Here is a 20,139-nt window from a genome sequence, read left to right as displayed (position 1 = left end):
GTCGCCCCTTCCATCTCGAGAAAGGGCATCTGTCCAGGGTGCTGATCTGCTCGGTGTGTACATGTGGCAAGGTGATGCAGCATTGAGTGGTGGTGCCTTCAACAATCACGATTCCTACAAGCTGCTGGAGTGGAGACCCTCGAACGGACTAACCCAAGCGAAGAAGCCTCCACGATGCGGTGGAGGTACTGGGGTATCAGGTAGAGCCTGGTCGGTGAGATGATTGAATGTGGATGTGGAGACAATGACCTCATGGTGTGCAGCACATCATGATAGATCCACAGAATCCAAGAGGAGGAAAAAATGAAGGATTTTTAAGAATTAAAATTGGTACCAACAAACATAGACGTCATGATCAAGCCAGGTCCTTGTCCTACTAAAAAAAGGTCCCATACACTTGCCTCTCCTTTCAGGGGATAGGTGCTTCTAGTAGATTGCAGTAGATCACCGCAGCAGATTTCAGTTGACATAGATTGCAGTAGATCACCGCAGCAGATTTCAGTTGATATAGATTGCAGTAGATCACCGCAGCAGATTTCAGTTGATATAGATTGCAGTAGATCACCGCAGCAGATTTCAGTTGATATAGATTGCAGTAGATCACCGCAGCAGATTTCAGTTGATATAGATTGCAGTAGATCACCGCAGCAGATTTCAGTTGATATAGATTGCAGTAGATCACCGCAGCAGATTTCAGTTGATATAGATTGCAGTAGATCACCGCAGCAGAGTTCAGTTGATATAGATTGCAGTAGATCACCGCAGCAGATTTCAGTTGATATAGATTGCCGTAGATCACCGCAGTAGATTTCAGTTGATGGAGAATTCTTAAATTAAAAGATCAGCTCGTGTCCATCAACCTCGTGAGTGTCTTAATTTTTTTTTTTAAAGGGGGCGGGGAGATGTGACGTGTCAGTCGTTGATGCGAATGCGCGCACGGGGCGTGGTTATGGAGCCCCGCCCATTTCACGTCATGTGACCCGCCCATATTCCGGTTGCCGTAGAAACGGCATTTTCACTTTGCATGAGATGTGTTAAAAAACACGGAGATCCGGTCTGAGGGAGACTTTTAAATACCCAGGGGACGTGGATCGATGTGTGGTGAATGTACACTCACCTGTGATGACTGTGACGGTGAGTTTGTGTTCAGGTGTCGAATCCTTTGTTGATGCTGGAGATTGTGCAAAGAAGCAAGATGGAGGAAATCGTGGCGAGTACGGAGCACATTCACTTCGAAATCGAGATGGCTCTGGAGCAGCAGCTCGGGCTTCAACCTCTTCCTTTTAGCAACATGCACAGTGAGCGATGGGGATGAAGAGTTTGGGGGATGAGTGTTGTAATGGAGGAGATTAAGGATGAGTGTTATAATGGAGGAGATTGAGGATGAGTGTTATAATGGAAGAGATTAATGCTGTTATAATGGAAGAGATTGATGATATTATAATGGAGGAGATTGAGGATGAGTGTTATTATGGAGGAGATTAAGGATGAGTGTTATTATGGAGGAGATTGAGGATGAATGTTATAATGGAGGAGATTGAGGATGAGTGTTATAATGGAGGAGATTGAGGCTGAGTGTTATAATGGAGGAGATTAAGGATGAGTGTTATAATGGAGGAGATTGAGGATGAGTGTTATTATGGAGGAGATTGAGGATGAATGTTATAATGGAGGAGATTGAGGATGAGTGTTATAATCGAGGAGATTGAGGATGAGTGTTATAATGGAGGATTTTGAGAATGAGTGTTATAATGGAGGAGATTGAGGATGAATGTTATAATGGAGGAGTTTGAGGATGTGTTATAATGGAGGAGATTGAGGATGAATGTTATAATGGAGGAGATTAAGGATGAGTGTTATAATGGAGGAGATTGAGGATGAGTGTTATTATGGAGGAGATTGAGGATGAATGTTATAATGGAGGAGATTGAGGATGAGTGTTATAATGGAGGAGATTGAGGCTGAGTGTTATAATGGAGGAGATTAAGGATGAGTGTTATAATGCAGGAGATTGAGGCTGAATGTTATAATGGAGGAGATTAAGGATGAGTGTTATAATGGAGGAGATTGAGGATGAGTGTTATTATGGAGGAGTTTGAGGATGAGTGTTATAATGGAAGAGATTGATGATGTTATCATGGAGGACATTGAGGATGAGTGTTATAATCGAGGAGATTGAGGATGAGTGTTATAATGGAGGATTTTGAGAATGAGTGTTATAATGGAGGAGATTGAGGATGAATGTTATAATGGAGGAGTTTGAGGATGTGTTATAATGGAGGAGATTGAGGATGAATGTTATAATGGAGGAGATTGAGGATGAGTGTTATTATGCAGGAGATGTTATAATGGAGGAGATTAAGGATGAGTGTTATAATGGAGGAGATTGAGGATGAGTGTTATTATGGAGGAGATTGAGGATGAATGTTATCATGGAGGAGTTTGAGGATGAGTGTTATAATGGAAGAGATTGATGATGTTATCATGGAGGACATTGAGGATGAGTGTTATAATCGAGGAGATTGAGGATGAGTGTTATAATGGAGGATTTTGAGAATGAGTGTTATAATGGAGGAGATTGAGGATGAATGTTATAATGGAGGAGTTTGAGGATGTGTTATAATGGAGGAGATTGAGGACGAATGTTATAATGGAGGAGATTGAGGATGAATGTTGTCATGGAGGAGATTGAGGATGAGTGTTATTATGCAGGAGATTGAGGATGTGTTATTATGGAGGAGATTGAGGATGAGTGTTATTATGGAGGAGATTGAGGATGAGTGTTATAATGGAGGAGATGAAGGATGAGTGTTATAATGGAGGAGATTGAGGATGAGTGTTATAATGGAGGAGTTTGATGATGTGTTATAATGGAGGAGTTTGCGGATGAGTGTTATAATGGAGGAGATTGAGGATGAGTGTTATAATGGAGGAGATTGAGGATGAATGTTATTATGGAGGAGATTGAGGATGAATGTTATAATGGAGGAGATTGAGGATGAGTGTTATAATGGAGGAGATTGAGGCTGAGTGTTATAATGGAGGAGATTAAGGATGAGTGTTATAATGGAGGAGATTGAGGATGAGTGTTATTATGGAGGAGATTGAGGATGAATGTTATAATGGAGGAGATTGAGGATGAGTGTTATAATCGAGGAGATTGAGGATGAGTGTTATAATGGAGGATTTTGAGAATGAGTGTTATAATGGAGGAGATTGAGGATGAATGTTATAATGGAGGAGTTTGAGGATGTGTTATAATGGAGGAGATTGAGGATGAATGTTATAATGGAGGAGATTAAGGATGAGTGTTATAATGGAGGAGATTGAGGATGAGTGTTATTATGGAGGAGATTGAGGATGAATGTTATAATGGAGGAGATTGAGGATGAGTGTTATAATGGAGGAGATTGAGGCTGAGTGTTATAATGGAGGAGATTAAGGATGAGTGTTATAATGCAGGAGATTGAGGCTGAATGTTATAATGGAGGAGATTAAGGATGAGTGTTATAATGGAGGAGATTGAGGATGAGTGTTATTATGGAGGAGTTTGAGGATGAGTGTTATAATGGAAGAGATTGATGATGTTATCATGGAGGACATTGAGGATGAGTGTTATAATCGAGGAGATTGAGGATGAGTGTTATAATGGAGGATTTTGAGAATGAGTGTTATAATGGAGGAGATTGAGGATGAATGTTATAATGGAGGAGTTTGAGGATGTGTTATAATGGAGGAGATTGAGGATGAATGTTATAATGGAGGAGATTGAGGATGAGTGTTATTATGCAGGAGATGTTATAATGGAGGAGATTAAGGATGAGTGTTATAATGGAGGAGATTGAGGATGAGTGTTATTATGGAGGAGATTGAGGATGAATGTTATCATGGAGGAGTTTGAGGATGAGTGTTATAATGGAAGAGATTGATGATGTTATCATGGAGGACATTGAGGATGAGTGTTATAATCGAGGAGATTGAGGATGAGTGTTATAATGGAGGATTTTGAGAATGAGTGTTATAATGGAGGAGTTTGAGGATGTGTTATAATGGAGGAGATTGAGGACGAATGTTATAATGGAGGAGATTGAGGATGAATGTTGTCATGGAGGAGATTGAGGATGAGTGTTATTATGCAGGAGATTGAGGATGTGTTATTATGGAGGAGATTGAGGATGAGTGTTATTATGGAGGAGATTGAGGATGAGTGTTATAATGGAGGAGATGAAGGATGAGTGTTATAATGGAGGAGATTGAGGATGAGTGTTATAATGGAGGAGTTTGATGATGTGTTATAATGGAGGAGTTTGCGGATGAGTGTTATAATGGAGGAGATTGAGGATGAGTGTTATAATGGAGGAGATTGAGGATGAATGTTATAATGGAGGAGATTAAGGATGAGTGTTATAATGGAGGAGATTGAGGATGAGTGTTATTATGGAGGAGATTGAGGATGAATGTTATAATGGAGGAGATTGAGGATGAGTGTTATAATGGAGGAGATTGAGGATGAATGTTATAATGGAGGAGTTTGAGGATGAGTGTTTTCATGGAGGAGTTTGAGGATGAATGTGAAAATGGAGGAGATTGAGGATGAGTGTTATAATGGAGGAGATTAAGGATGAGTGTTATAATGGGGGAGTTTGAGGATGAATGTGAAAATGGAGGAGATTGAGGATGAATGTTATGATGGAGGAGATTGAGGATGAGTGTTATAATGGAGGAGATTGAGGATGAATGTTATAATGGAGGAGATTGAGGATGAGTGTTATAATGGAGGAGATTGAGGCTGAGTATTATAATGGAGGAGATTGCGGATGAGTGTTATTGCGGATGCGGATGAGTGCGGATGGAAGAGGTGGAGATAGTGAATCTGGAAGTGGGGTGGATCAGTAAGGATGAAGTGAGGACTGCTATGAAGAAGATGAAAAGTGGAAAGGCGGTTGGCCCAGATGGTATACCAGTGGAGGCATGGAAGTGCTTAGGAGAGATGGCAGTGGGGTTGTTAACCAGATTGTTTAATAAAGTCTTGGAAAGTGAGAGGATGCCGGAGGAGTGGAGATTAAGTGTACTGATTCCGATTTTCAAGAATAAGGGTGATGTGCAGAGCTGTGGAAATTACAGAGGGATAAAGTTGTTAAGCCACACCATGAAGTTGTGGGAAAGGGTAGTGGAAGCTCGGTTGAGAGGAGAGGTGACGATCTGTGAGCAGCAATATGGGTTTATGCCAGGAAAGAGCACCACTGATGCGATGTTTGCTTTGAGAATGTTGATGGAGAAGTATAGGGAAGGCCAGAAAGAGTTGCATTGTGTGTTTGTGGATCTAGAGAAAGCTTATGATAGGGTGCCAAGAGAGGAGTTGTGGCATTGTATGAGGAAGTCGGGAGTGGTGGAGAAGTATGTGAGGATCGTGCAGGATATGTATGAGGACAGTGTGACAGCGGTGAGGTGTGCGGTAGGAATGACGGACCGGTTTAAGGTAAAAGTGGGATTGCACCAAGGATCGACTCTGAGCCCTTTCCTGTTTGCAATGGTGATGGACAGGTTGACGGACGAGATCAGACTGGAGTCTCCATGGACCATGATGTTCGCGGATGACATCATGATCTGTAGGGAGAGTAGGGAGCAGGCTGAATCGAGCCTTGAGAGGTGGAGGTACGCACTGGAGAGAAGGGGAATGTTAGTCAGTAGGAGTAAGACGGAGTACATGTGCGTAAATGAGAGGGAGGGTGGTGGTATGGTGCAGTTGCAAGGAGTTGAGGTGGGGAAGGTGGATTGGTTTAAATACTTGGGATCAACTGTCCAAAGTAACGGAGAGTGTGGGAGAGAAGTGAAAAAGAGAGTGCAGGCAGGATGGAGTGGGTGGAGAAGAGTTGCAGGAGTGATTTGTGACAGAAGGGTAGCTGCAAGAGTGAAGGGGAAAGTATACAAGACGGTAGTGAGACCAGCTATGTTGTATGGTTTGGAGGCGGTGGCACTAACAAAAAGACAGGAAGCGGAGCTGGAGGTGGCAGAGTTAAAGATGCTGCGATTCTCGTTGGGAGTGACGAGGATGGACAGGATAAGAAATGAGTGTATTAGAGGGACAGCGCAGGTAGGACGGTTTGGAGACAAAGTGAGAGAGGCGAGATTGAGATGGTTTGGACATGTGCACAGGAGGGAAACGGAGTATATCGGGAGAAGGATGTTGAAGATGGAGCCGCCAGGCAGGAGGAGAAGAGGAAGGCCAAAGAAGAGGTTCATGGATGCGGTGAGGGCGGACATGCGGGTGGTTGGAGTGTCAATGGAAGATGTGGAGGATAGAGCAAAATGGAGACAGTTGGTCCGCTGTGGCGACCCCTAGCGGGAGCAAGCCGAAAGAGGAAGAAGATTGCGGATGAGTGTTATAATGGAAGAGATTGATACTGTTATAATGGAAGAGATTGATGATGTTATAATGGAGGAGATTGAGGATGAGTGTTATAATGGAGGAGATTGATGATGTTCTAATGGAGGAGATTGAGGATGAGTGTTATAATGGAGGTGATTGATGATGTTATAATGGAGGAGATTGATAATGTTATAATGGAGGAGATTGAGGATGAGTGTTATAATGGAGGAGATTGATGCTGTTATAATGGAAGAGATTGATGATGTTATCATGGAGGACATTGAGGATGAGTGTTATTATGGAGGAGATTGAGGATGAGTGTTATAATGGAGGAGATTGAAGATGTTATAATGGAAGAGATTGATGATGTTATCATGGAGGACATTGAGGATGAGTGTTATTATGGAGGAGATTGAGGATGAGTGTTATTATGCAGGAGATTGAGGATGTGTTATTATGGAGGAGATTGAGGATGAGTATTATTATGGAGGAGATTGAGGATGAGTGTTATTATGGAGGAGATTGAGGATGAATGTTATTTTGGAGGAGATTGAGGATGAGTGTTATTATGGAGGAGATTGAGGATGAGTGTTATTATGGAGGAGATTGAGGATGAGTGTTATAATGGAGGAGATGAAGGATGAGTGTTATAATGGAGGAGATTGAGGATGAGTGTTATAATGGAGGAGATTGAGGATGAGTGTTATAATGGAGGAGTTTGAGGATGAGTGTTATAATGGAGGAGATTGAGGATGAGTGTTATAATGGAGGAGATTGAGGATGAATGTTATAATGGAGGAGATTAAGGATGAGTGTTATAATGGAGGAGATTGAGGATGAGTGTTATTATGGAGGAGATTGAGGATGAATGTTATAATGGAGGAGTTTGAGGATGAGTGTTATAATGGAAGAGATTGATGATGTTATCATGGAGGACATTGAGGATGAGTGTTATAATGGAGGAGATTGAGGATGAGTGTTATTATGGAGGAGATTGAGGATGAGTGTTATAATGGAGGAGATTAAGGATGAGTGTTATAATGGAGGAGATTGAGGATGAGTGTTATAATGGAGGAGATTGAGGCTGAGTGTTATAATGGAGGAGATTAAGGATGAGTGTTATAATGCAGGAGATTGAGGCTGAATGTTATAATGGAGGAGATTAAGGATGAGTGTTATAATGGAGGAGATTGAGGATGAGTGTTATTATGGAGGAGATTGAGGATGAATGTTATCATGGAGGAGTTTGAGGATGAGTGTTATAATGGAAGAGATTGATGATGTTATCATGGAGGACATTGAGGATGAGTGTTATAATCGAGGAGATTGAGGATGAGTGTTATAATGGAGGATTTTGAGAATGAGTGTTATAATGGAGGAGATTGAGGATGAATGTTATAATGGAGGAGTTTGAGGATGTGTTATAATGGAGGAGATTGAGGACGAATGTTATAATGGAGGAGATTGAGGATGAATGTTGTCATGGAGGAGATTGAGGATGAGTGTTATTATGCAGGAGATTGAGGATGTGTTATTATGGAGGAGATTGAGGATGAGTGTTATTATGGAGGAGATTGAGGATGAGTGTTATAATGGAGGAGATGAAGGATGAGTGTTATAATGGAGGAGATTGAGGATGAGTGTTATAATGGAGGAGTTTGATGATGTGTTATAATGGAGGAGTTTGCGGATGAGTGTTATAATGGAGGAGATTGAGGATGAGTGTTATAATGGAGGAGATTGAGGATGAATGTTATAATGGAGGAGATTAAGGATGAGTGTTATAATGGAGGAGATTGAGGATGAGTGTTATTATGGAGGAGATTGAGGATGAATGTTATAATGGAGGAGATTGAGGATGAGTGTTATAATGGAGGAGTTTGAGGATGAATGTGAAAATGGAGGAGATTGAGGATGAGTGTTATAATGGAGGAGATTAAGGATGAGTGTTATAATGGGGGAGTTTGAGGATGAATGTGAAAATGGAGGAGATTGAGGATGAATGTTATGATGGAGGAGATTGAGGATGAGTGTTATAATGGAGGAGATTGAGGATGAATGTTATAATGGAGGAGATTGAGGATGAGTGTTATAATGGAGGAGATTGAGGCTGAGTATTATAATGGAGGAGATTGCGGATGAGTGTTATAATGGAAGAGATTGATACTGTTATAATGGAAGAGATTGATGATGTTATAATGGAGGAGATTGAGGATGAGTGTTATAATGGAGGAGATTGATGATGTTCTAATGGAGGAGATTGAGGATGAGTGTTATAATGGAGGTGATTGATGATGTTATAATGGAGGAGATTGATAATGTTATAATGGAGGAGATTGAGGATGAGTGTTATAATGGAGGAGATTGATGCTGTTATAATGGAAGAGATTGATGATGTTATCATGGAGGACATTGAGGATGAGTGTTATTATGGAGGAGATTGAGGATGAGTGTTATAATGGAGGAGATTGAAGATGTTATAATGGAAGAGATTGATGATGTTATCATGGAGGACATTGAGGATGAGTGTTATTATGGAGGAGATTGAGGATGAGTGTTATAATGGAGGAGATTGATGATGTTATAATGGAGGAGATTGAGGATGAGTGTTATAATGGAGGAGATTGATGATGTTGTAATGGAGGAGATTGAGGATGAGTGTTATAATGGAGGAGATTGATGATGTTAGAATGGAGGAGATTGAGGATGTTATAATGGAGAAGATTGAGGATGAGTGTTATAATGGAGGAGATTGATGATGTTATAATGGAAGAGATTGATGATGTTATAATGGAGGAGATTGAGGATGAGTGTTATAATGGAGGAGATTGATGATGTTAAAATGGAGGAGATTGAGGATGAGTGTTATAATGGAGGAGATTGATGATGTTAAAATGGAGGAGATTGAGGATGAGTGTTATAATGGAGGAGATTTCAGATTAGTGTTATAATGGAGGAGATTAAGGATGAGTGTTATAATGGGGGAGTTTGAGGATGAATGTGAAAATGGAGGAGATTGAGGATGAGTGTTATAATGGAGGAGATTGAGGATGAATGTTATGATGGAGGAGTTTGAGGATGAGTGTTATAATGGAGGAAATTGAGGATGAATGTTATAATGGAGGAGATTGAGGGTGAGTGTTATAATGGAGGAGATTGAGGATGAATGTTATAATGGAGGAGTTTGAGGATGAATGTTATAATGGAGGAGATTGAGGATGAGTGTTATAATGGAGGAGATTGAGGATGAATGTTATAATGGAGGAGATTGAGGATGAGTGTTATAATGGAGGAGATTGAGGCTGTTATAATGGAGGAGATTAAGGATGAGTGTTATCATGGAGGAGATTGCGGATGAGTGTTATAATGGAAGAGATTGATACTGTTATAATGGAAGAGATTGATGATGTTATAATGGAGGAGATTGAGGATGAGTGTTATAATGGAGGAGATTGATGATGTTCTAATGGAGGAGATTGAGGATGAGTGTTATAATGGAGGTGATTGATGATGTTATAATGGAGGAGATTGATAATGTTATAATGGAGGAGATTGAGGATGAGTGTTATAATGGAGGAGATTGATGCTGTTATAATGGAAGAGATTGATGATGTTATCATGGAGGACATTGAGGATGAGTGTTATTATGGAGGAGATTGAGGATGAGTGTTATAATGGAGGAGATTGATGATGTTATAATGGAAGAGATTGATGATATTATCATGGAGGACATTGAGGATGAGTGTTATTATGGAGGAGATTGAGGATGAGTGTTATAATGGAGGAGATTGATGATGTTATAATGGAGGAGATTGAGGATGAGTGTTATAATGGAGGAGATTGATGATGCTATAATGGAGGAGATTGAGGATGAGTGTTATAATGGAGGAGATTGATGATGTTATAATGGAAGAGATTGATGATGTTATAATGGAGGAGATTGAGGATGAGTGTTATAATGGAGGAGATTGATGATGTTAAAATGGAGGAGATTGAGGATGAGTGTTATAATGGAGGAGATTGATGATGTTAAAATGGAGGAGATTGAGGATGAGTGTTATAATGGAGGAGATTGAGGATGTTATAATGGAAGAGATTGATGATGTTATAATGGAGGAGATTGAGGATGAGTGTTATAATGGAGGAGATTGATGATGTTAAAATGGAGGAGATTGAGGATGAGTGTTATAATGGAGGAGATTTCAGATTAGTGTTATAATGGAAGAGATTGATTCTGTTATAATAGAAGAGATTGATGATGTTATAATGGAGCAGATTGAGGATGAGTGTTATAATGGAGGAGATTGAGGATGAATGTTATGATGGAGGAGTTTGAGGATGAATGTTATAATGGTGGAGATTGAGGATGAGTGTTATAATGCATGAGATTGATGATGTTATAATGGAGGACATTGAAGATGATAATTGTTCTGCTGTTTGTGTTGTGTAAGTTTAACTTCGTACTTTGATTAATTTGGGATGACACATAACTCCCATCATTCCCATTGTGGATTTCCCTTCTAGAACCTGGAGCTGCCGTTTGTGAATTCTTTGATCGAGGCATGTGTCGTCATGGTAAGTGTCACTTCCATGAGGAGCCGCCTATTTTGGGGAGTTGGGGTGGGTGGGATGGAGTTTAGAGGGGAGAAATTGAGAAAATTAATTCATAGAACATTATCGGATTAATGAGGGTGGAGGAGTGAGGAGAGAAAGGAAGTTTGGGATTTGATTGTCATGGTGTTGTCAGAAATTGTGCTGTGGGGAGTGGGAGAGATCGTTCTCAGGACTATTTCAAAGAAAGTTTTAAAAATTTGTTTTATATACACAGTCGAGGCTCGTGGAAGACCGAGTGGAAGTACAGTGAACGGATCGGGACACAACAGGACAAACGGAACAACAGAAAGAGCGGGAAACACCAACAGCAGAGCCGAAGGCAGGGCAGATGGAGGCAGACAAACAAAGGGTGTGGGGAGGAATGGGAGTGCAGGAGAGGATGCATGTGGTGGACAAGATGGATCCAGAAGGGAACCCTCAGGAGGGAAAACTGGAAATTTGGAAGGAGGGATTGAGGTGCGGTTATTGCAGGGGATGGGGTGGGGTGAACGAGGCCAGAAAAGATCATGGTGTTGGCTTGAGGACGACATGAGATGGTGGTGAACTGATGTCTTGAATACCTGGAGGGAAGGACGAGATTGAAGAGGATGTGGAAGTTGGTTCCACAGGCGGAAAAAAAGAGGAACAAATGAGTGGAGGTGAGCATTGATCCTGGATTTAGGTCGTTTCACCAGATGGGATGGTGGACCGCGTGTGCTCTGCAAAAAGCTGGTGGTTGGAGGGGCGACAAAGCAGGGAAAGAGCAGAGGATGCAAGGCCAGAAAGGAGGTGGTAGAAGATAGAGAGACCACCGACCTGTCTGCGATGGTGAAGTGATAGGCCCATAGACTCGACTCAGCTTCATCGTGGGAGATCCCAATGATATTGAAGGCCTTGGTTTCCACGGCGTCGAGGTCAGCAAGGTGTGAGGCAGGGGAGCCAGCCCATAGGGGAGAGCAGTACTTCATCAAGCTTCGGATGAAAGCCTTGTCCGTGGATAGGAGTTCAATATCATTGCTATTCCAAAGAAGACATGTTGTCGTGTTGGCAGGAGAATAGGAATCACGGCTGGTGGATGAAATAGCTGGCACCTCAAGCCAAGCCAAATAAATATTGAGAGTAACAGGAGCTGAAATATTCACGGTCGAACCTGACACACGTGCACCATAATGCTGACGAAGTGTTACCTTCTCGCTAATCGTGTCTCCCAACGAGGATTTCGTACCTAAATTTAATGACATCGGGTTTTAGTGTTCAAATGTACAACACTTTGTACCAGAGGTTGTTTTTCAAAAGATGGTTGGGCTCGATGTACAGGTTTGGACAATGACGGTGAGATATTTCGACCGGTTTGAAAAGTCCAAACCACTGATCAATAAAGGACGAGGGAACGAATTAAAACAAACATACTCTTACTTGGAAAGGGGGATGGGGGGAAGCAGGGTGTCCATCGATAGGTTGCCTTAAGAACAGTATAGACCATGTGATCGAGTGGGGCGTCATTACTCTTGTATCAGGACATCTGCCAGAGTTAAGTCGTCTTGTTAAACCGAGGAGGCGGCGAGTGTATATCTTCGCGTACGATAGGGTAATGTTGTTGTGTAAATCCTCCTGTGAACGTGCGAGGCCAGGTGGAGGACTTGTAGCACCCCATCAGACACAGGGAAAGCGCTTCACACTTTGATTTATGGAGCTATGGAGCCCTGGCTGAGGGCGGAAAGCTTTTGCTGAGGAGCCGTGTTTGGGGGGGGACAAAGGTTGAGGTGCTCGGATGGCAAGTAAAGCTCGGAGGTCGAAATGGGAGACACCACGAATGAAGTGGAAGTGATCAACAGACCGGAAGCCCCGAAGGAAACAGCTCGAGACGACAGACTCGGGAACACGGTTATAACAGACGAGAGAAGAGGTGATTCAATGAACGAAAGTAATGAGGAAGTGTATACCTGGGTAGGGTGATGAGGATGGTTTTTTTCTGGTGGGTTGCACTTGCACCCTCGTGGGGAAGGATGGTGGTTGCGGTTGTGTTTGAGTTGAAATGTGAGAGAGCAAGAGCAGCAGGACCAATATTGCAGGAATGAAATGATTTATCCGTTCATTGAACGGTGAGCGTGCGTTTTTTGAAGTTGTTCGCGTCAAATGATAAAAGCCCCAATTGCTCGTGTGCATCATAGAAGGTTTTTCTCTCTCCTTAAGATTCTTATATGGTCGCAGGAGCCGGGTGTCCATTCCGACACGTGACTGGCGGCAAGAACAACGTCGTGTGCAAACATTGGATGCTTGGTCTTTGTAAGATGGAAGACCGGTGCGAGTCCCTGCATCAGTTCGACATGACCCGCATGCCGAACTGCTATTTCTACTCAAGAGGCGGTCAGAACATCGATGTCTTACCTTTTTTGTGCCGCTCGCTTGTTCCGCCATTTTAAGTCAGATCCCAAACCACATCAGAGGTTTATTCTCATCTCGTTCTCTTTTCCTTCTTCCTTTTCTTCTTTTTTTTCCTATTCTGTTTGCCTATTTCTTCTTCTTTTTTCTTTTTGAGCCAATTACTCGTATTTGTGATGAGTCTTCTCTTCTGACACCATTAAACTGATTAATCACAATCGAAGTCCTTATTCCGGGGTTAACCCTCCCCCCCCCCAAACTTTTATGAGTATATGGAGTATTTTATTATGACTTCTGATCCCATCTTCCGCCACTTTACGCTGTACGATACACATTTACCGAGAGAGAGTTGGGGTCCTTCCCGACCTCACAAAGACCCGTCCGGCTCCCCAGACTGTAAAAATCCCCGTGGACACCCCGAGTACATCCAACACCGTCAAGCGGTTCGGGAGTGTATAAAATCCAAGGGGTTGCTGTGGCCGTGTCCAAGAAGCTGACTCCCGAGATAATTGAGGGAACACAGGTCAACGAGCGTTTTATGAGACTGAGGATTCGTCACTCCTTGGGTGTCATTTCCCTGGTTTTTGGTTGTGCTCCAACTGATTCGAGTGGTCTCACGGTGAAGGAGGCATTCGATGCCGCGCTTCAGTCTGTGGTTGATCGGGAGGAGTCGGAGCCACTGGGATTATGGGTTTCCTGGGTCAAAACTAAGATCGAGGCTTTCAATGACATATTGGCTGCTGCTCTCTTGTCTGCACCTGTTTGTGGTGAGGATGTTGAGGTCACGGAGAGATTCACTTATCTTGATGGTGATGTTCATGTCTCTGCATGTTGTGAGCCTGAGGTCAATAGACGTCTGGGTCGTGTCTGGGGAGTCATGGATTCACTGGATGTGGCGTTGCGAATACCTCTGCAGGAGGACGGAAGTCCTAGTCTTTAAGTCCTTGGTGCTTCCAGTCTTGCTCGACGGATGTGAAACTTGGACTCTGACCAGGAATCTGAGACGGAGACTTAATTCCTTCGGTACCAGGTCTCTTTGGAGAATCCTTGGCTATCGCTGGTCGGACGTTGCGTCCAACGAGCGGTTGCTGAGAAACTCAGATGAGGTGTGTCACCTGTACAGTCCGTGAGCGTCAGCTGCGGCTGTATGGACATGTGGTTCGTTTTCCTGACGCTGATCCTGCTCACCAGATTCTCTCAGTGAGGAAGTCTCATGAGTGGAGGAGGTCAATGGGCCGACCACGTGCCTCGTGGTTGCAGCAGGTTGATCGGCATCTCAAGGAGATGGAGATGGGCCAGGCATCTGCCTGGGGGTTGACCAGACGGAGGCCCCTGGAGTCCCGACGGAAAGTGGACGCAGCGACGCGCTGCTTCGGCACATGCTCTCATACCTGACCTCACCTGACACATAAGATCTTAAGCCAGCCACCTTAACCGTAAAGCCAACACGAGCCTTCATGGTGATAATATAAATGTATCTTTGACAGAAAAGTGCACCAACAAAGAGTGTCCATTCCTTCATGCGGACCCGGAGTCGAAGGTCAAAGATTGTCCGTGGTACGACCAGGGTTTTTGTCGTCAAGGTAAGACATCAACATCTCGCCACCCTGTGAGACCTCCTCAAATGGCCAATTGCACTCGATCGTACTCTCTGCTTCCGATATGGCCATAAACCGGTCGAAGGGGTATGAAAGGTCATCTGGGGGTCGACGTTGAAGAAATGCCACGGGTCTTACCTCCCACTGACCCATTGACTTTGGATGTTTTTTTTTTCTGCAGGTCCTTGGTGTTGGAAACGACACACCCGAAAGGTGTTGTGTGTTAATTACCTGGTGGGGTTTTGCCTGGAAGGACCGAACTGCAAGTTCGCGCAGTGAGTACGGATTCGATTTTTGTGTAAATCTCCATCCCTGGAATGGGAAGGTACATTGGACAAGTACATGGGACATGCATGGGGAATCATGTCCATAAATTATGTTTATTTATTTATCTGTGTACAAAGTCAAGGCTTGTGGAACAGCTGGAGCACTGAACGGATCAGAATCCAACAGAACAAAAGGAACTTAAGGGGTCTAAAGAAGCTCTAATGGGTCTTAAGGTCTAAGCCCTAAGGGGTCTAAAGGACATGTTCCAACAGTAGTTACAGGTCTGAGGGTCTGAGGGGTCGAAAGGGTTTAAGAAGTCTAAAGTGTCCAAAGAGGGTGTAATGGGTCTAAAGGTCTCAGGGTTGAGGTCTAAGCTGTCTAAAGTGTGCAAGAGGGATAGGGGGAAACACCAACAGCAAGGTTGAAGAACGAAATGGAGAGATACTTGGACAAACAATGGGTGTGGGGAGGAATGAAGGGTTGGGGTGGACAAGATGGACACAGGAGCAAACTTTCAGGAAGGACAAGTCTGAAGACGACGATGGTTCACGAGCGGTATTTGACGATGTAGATTATTTCAGAAGTCAAGGATGAGACAATGTGATAATGTTTGACCAAGTTATAAAAATGATCAACATGATGTGGTACGAGTGACAGGTTATTTGCTGCAAAATGTCGAAAACCCGGTTTCGTTCAACAACTTTCAAAATTTGACCTTTGCATAACCTTTAAAGGTCACAAAACAATGTTGTGGACATTAAAATAAGGAAACAGGATACGTGCTACAGCTTATTGGAGTGAGTTCATCGAAGAAGGTCGAAAACCCGGTTCGATTCCCACAACTTTGAAAATTTGACCTTTGTGAACTTTAAAGGTCAAAGGTCAAGGATTATGACCTTTGGTGCAAAACTTCATCTGGAACATTCCAGGAACAATATAACGTCATTTCGGCTCTATGGCATTTCGCACTCCTCGGATAAACCAGACTTTGATGAAATCAGCGTAAAAACAAACTTGAAAGGGGCGCCACGGGCAAGGTGTTCGAGATAGAGCAAAATGGTTTGAAGACTTTAGGTGGAGAATGACCTCAAGATTATGGATAAAAAATATTGTCATCCTAGCTCTCTAAGTTTGGGCGGTCGTTTGATTTTTATGTCAAAATTCGCAATTTTCTAAGTTCTTGACCTTGGGACGAAAATGAAAAATCGAGCTCTGTGGGGCTATGCAGGTGCCATTGGGCTAACCAAATACCGAAACCCCTGCCAGATCTGACAAACCCCCTCGGAGAAGAATTAATTTTTATGTCAAAATTCACAATTTTCTAAGTTCGTGACCTTGTGACCTTGACCTTGTGACCTTGACCTTGGGACGAAAATGAAAAATCGAGCTCCGTGGGGCTATGCAGGTGCCATTGGGCGAACCAAATACCGAAACCCCTGCCAGATCCGACAAACCCCCTCGGAGAAGAATTAATTTTTATGTCAAAATTCACAATTTTCTAAGTTCGTGACCTTGTGACCTTGACCTTGTGACCTTGACCTTGGGACGAAAATGAAAAATCGAGCTCCGTGGGGCTATGCATGTGCCATTGGGCTAACCAAATACCGAAACCCCTGTCAGATTCGACAAACCCCTCAGAGAAGATGTAAATTGAAATCGGCTAACCCCCTAAAAACACATGTTTTTGGGCGTGGCTCCGCCCATAATGGGCGCACCACGCCCATTCTCAGGAAAACACAACCACATCATGACATAAACCTCCCACCAAAATTTTATCAGGATCGGATTAAAACCCACGGAGCTATGCTCGGGACAGACAGACAGACAGAAATTTTTTTTCGACGAGATCGACTACCCAACAGACAAGCCGGTCGGCGGACATGGGTAGTCGATCAAGTCGAATTTAGTCGTTTTTCAGCCGTTACTAGCCAACAAAAGCGTCCATAGCAACGGTTCTTTCTCACACAAGACTAGGACATACCATGAACCTACCATACTAGTTTCATGTTTCTCTGACTCATCTTCTTCTTCCTCTTTCGGCTTGCTCCCGTTAGGGGTCGCCACAGCGGACCAACTGTCTCCATTTTGCTCTATCCTCCACATCTTCCACTGACACTCCAACCACCCGCATGTCCGCCCTCACCGCATCCATGAACCTCTTCTTTGGCCTTCCTCTTCTCCTCCTGCCTGGCGGCTCCGTCTTCAACATCCTTCTCCCGATATACTCTGTTTCCCTCCTGTGCACATGTCCAAACCATCTCAATCTCGCCTCTCTCACTTTGTCTCCAAACCGTCCTACCTGCGCTGTCCCTCTAATACACTCATTTCTTATCCTGTCCATCCTCGTCACTCCCAACGAGAATCGCAGCATCTTTAACTCTGCCACCTCCAGCTCTGCTTCCTGTCTTTTGTTAGCGCCACCGCCTCCAAACCATACAACATAGCTGGTCTCACTACCGTCTTGTATACTTTCCCCTTCACTCTTGCAGCTACCCTTCTGTCACAAATCACTCCTGCAACTCTTCTCCACCCACTCCATCCTGCCTGCACTCTCTTTTTCACTTCTCTCCCACACTCTCCGTTACTTTGGACAGTTGATCCCAAGTATTTAAACCAATCCACCTTCCCCAGCATGTTTCTCTGACTCATAGTCTCTGAGAAATAACGAACTTCATTTTTTTTTATTGTTTTTGACCAGGGTTCATTCAAAATCTATCTTCTCCGACAGTTTTTATAGGATCCAGCTGGAAATTTTTGACAATATCGCTGAATGTACTGCCTACAGTCGCTCGTGGCCCGATTTTTGATTTTCGAAAAAATAATTTTTTTATGATTTTTCAAAAATTTCAAAGTCTCGTTGCTAGGCAACGGTGGTGTCCATAGCAACGGTTCTCATTTGCACACAACTAGGTCATGGTATGAACCTACCCACCGAGTTTCATCGAAATCGCCGTTGTATTAACGGAGCACTGGACCGAACAGAGGGACAGACAGACCTTGTGAAATTTCAGGCATGTTTCCAAAGAGACTCGAACAAATGGCAGCCCTGGTAATTCCATTTAAATATTCTATTGAGGTTTATCTATTTATCTATTCGCTAAAGATTTTATTTTTACATGATGCTGTATTGATTTTGGGTAGTCGATCCAGTCAAAAAAAAAATTTTTTTTTTTTTAATAAATTTTGAAATTTGTTCTACCCTTATTATCAGTTTTTCCGTCGATATGTTTGTCTGTCTGTCTGTCTGTCCGTCTGTCTGTCTGAACTCTCAGCTTCGATTTTTCGATTTTTTTTTTGATTTTTTTCGATTTTTTGACCACTTTAAAGGACCGTTGCTGAGCCCTTGCTCGGGCCCGGAGTCCCATATTCGAAAGCACACGATTCCCAGAAATATTGGTCCCACCTACCAAATTTCATTGGAATCGGTTCAGTGGTTTAGCCCCGAGGCTTGACCAAAGTTTCGCGGACAGACAGACAGATGGAAATGTCCAGAATAAGGGTGCTCTAAGAGCAGCCAACAGACAGACAAACATATCGACGGAAATGCTGATAATAAGGGTAGACTAGATTGACTACCCAACAGACAGACGGACAGACACACACCAATAACGAATATAATGGTCACTTATATTTTTTCGTGAAAATATTTTTTCGTGAACCAAAAAACCAGAAATTTGACAGGAGATGGGGTTGGGGAAGGTGTTAACGACTGTAGCAAGGATCATGGTTTTGGATGGGAGATGATTTGGGAAGAACAGCTGTCTTGAAGACCTGGAGGGAAGAATGAGAATGAAATGCCTTAAACGGTGAAATTTGTCTCTTTCCAGCCCTCGTTTTGAACGTATTACACCGAGCGAAGATGTTCCTCCGGACAAGGTACTTCGATACGCACGACATCTTCAAATTGATGGTGATGTAACCAAACGGATTCGCATTTCCATTCGGTGTCCGTACAGCTTTCACGTCATCAAAACGGACGATCCGGGAGGGGTCAGAAATGGTTTCTTTTCGGCACCTTTGAACCACCCAACCACATTGTCTTTGTGGAACCTTCAACAACCCATCCACGGTCTCTTCATGACACCTTCCCATTGACACCTTCAGTTTGTTCGTGTATAATTGCCCAGGGTCCGCTCTCTGGGACGACGTCCTCCCAGGGCTCCAACCGACCTTCAACAAGTCCCGCCGATCTTCGACTGACCATACCTCTCGAGTAGATCACCTGCTGCCGCAAGGTTAAGCGTGAGTACGGTGCTCAGCGTGTTCTAGGTAAACACCTTGTGGATCTCCATTCGCGCAGACAGTTGCATTTGGTGCTCCTTGTGGAAGTCATTGCAAAAATGCGTTTGTTATAAACTGGATTTTTTAAATTCATTCATTCCATGTTTTGTTGTCGGAGACAGACAAACGAGGGCTGCGGACGACCTCACGATGGCGAATCGAAAAACGGAAACATCAAATGAAAATTGTGAATCGACACATTGATGTCCGCACTCGCAAGTTGCTCGTGTCCGCACGGGGTTCGAAACGGGGTCGGGATTGAGGCGGCGGCAAAAATGCAAACGGCGCCTTCTGTCATCGAGCCGGCAAGCTGGGAGCAACAATTCGCATCATTGCCGCATCTGATGCCATTTAAATGCTCTTTGGAGCTCGGATCGAATATTTATACTTTGTGATGTGTCCAAATGTAAATAAAAACAAATATACCGACTTCTTTAAAATAATAATGGATTCTCTCATTTGTTCTAAAAGGGGGGTTATTTGATGAGCTGTTTAACTACAATGTGACGTCATGTCGAAGACCGATGGAACGCTTTGAGAGACCTCTGGCCTACGCGTTGCACTCAAACCTCCACACCTGATAAATCACCTGCTTGCGTTTCTTTTTGGTGACAAACGATACATCTCGCAAAACAGCATTCCCCACCA

At 43.3% G+C, this 20,139-nt stretch overlaps 1 protein-coding gene across 9 annotated transcripts; it reads left to right on the top strand.

The window, feature by feature from the left end:
- Positions 1–925: 925 nt before the first annotated feature.
- LOC147007978 (cleavage and polyadenylation specificity factor subunit 4-like) lies at positions 926–19,937 on the top strand. Of its 9 annotated transcripts, none has more exons than XR_015053653.1 (8): positions 926–1,298; positions 10,895–10,945; positions 13,157–13,330; positions 14,833–14,928; positions 15,125–15,218; positions 19,038–19,086; positions 19,167–19,479; positions 19,614–19,937. XR_015053653.1 is itself a non-coding variant. In XM_085865705.1 (8 exons), exons 1-7 carry the CDS (start codon positions 1,169–1,171, stop codon positions 19,425–19,427), a joined length of 855 nt encoding a protein of 284 aa, XP_085721831.1. In that variant the 5' UTR covers positions 926–1,168; the 3' UTR covers positions 19,428–19,456; positions 19,614–19,937. The 9 variants fall into 9 exon arrangements, 8 of the variants coding, with proteins under 8 accessions (XP_085721831.1, XP_085721836.1, XP_085721830.1 ...); XM_085865705.1 differs by having other exon boundaries at positions 19,167–19,456; XM_085865710.1 differs by having other exon boundaries at positions 932–1,298; positions 19,338–19,452.
- The last annotated feature ends 202 nt before the right edge of the window (positions 19,938–20,139 follow it).

This window comes from Eptatretus burgeri, chromosome 22 (genome assembly GCF_056783735.1).
Source record: "Eptatretus burgeri isolate ZD-2024b chromosome 22, Ebu_testis_v1, whole genome shotgun sequence".
Lineage (NCBI taxonomy): Eukaryota > Metazoa > Chordata > Myxini > Myxiniformes > Myxinidae > Eptatretus > Eptatretus burgeri.
This window is presented reverse-complemented; position numbering and strand designations above follow the sequence as displayed.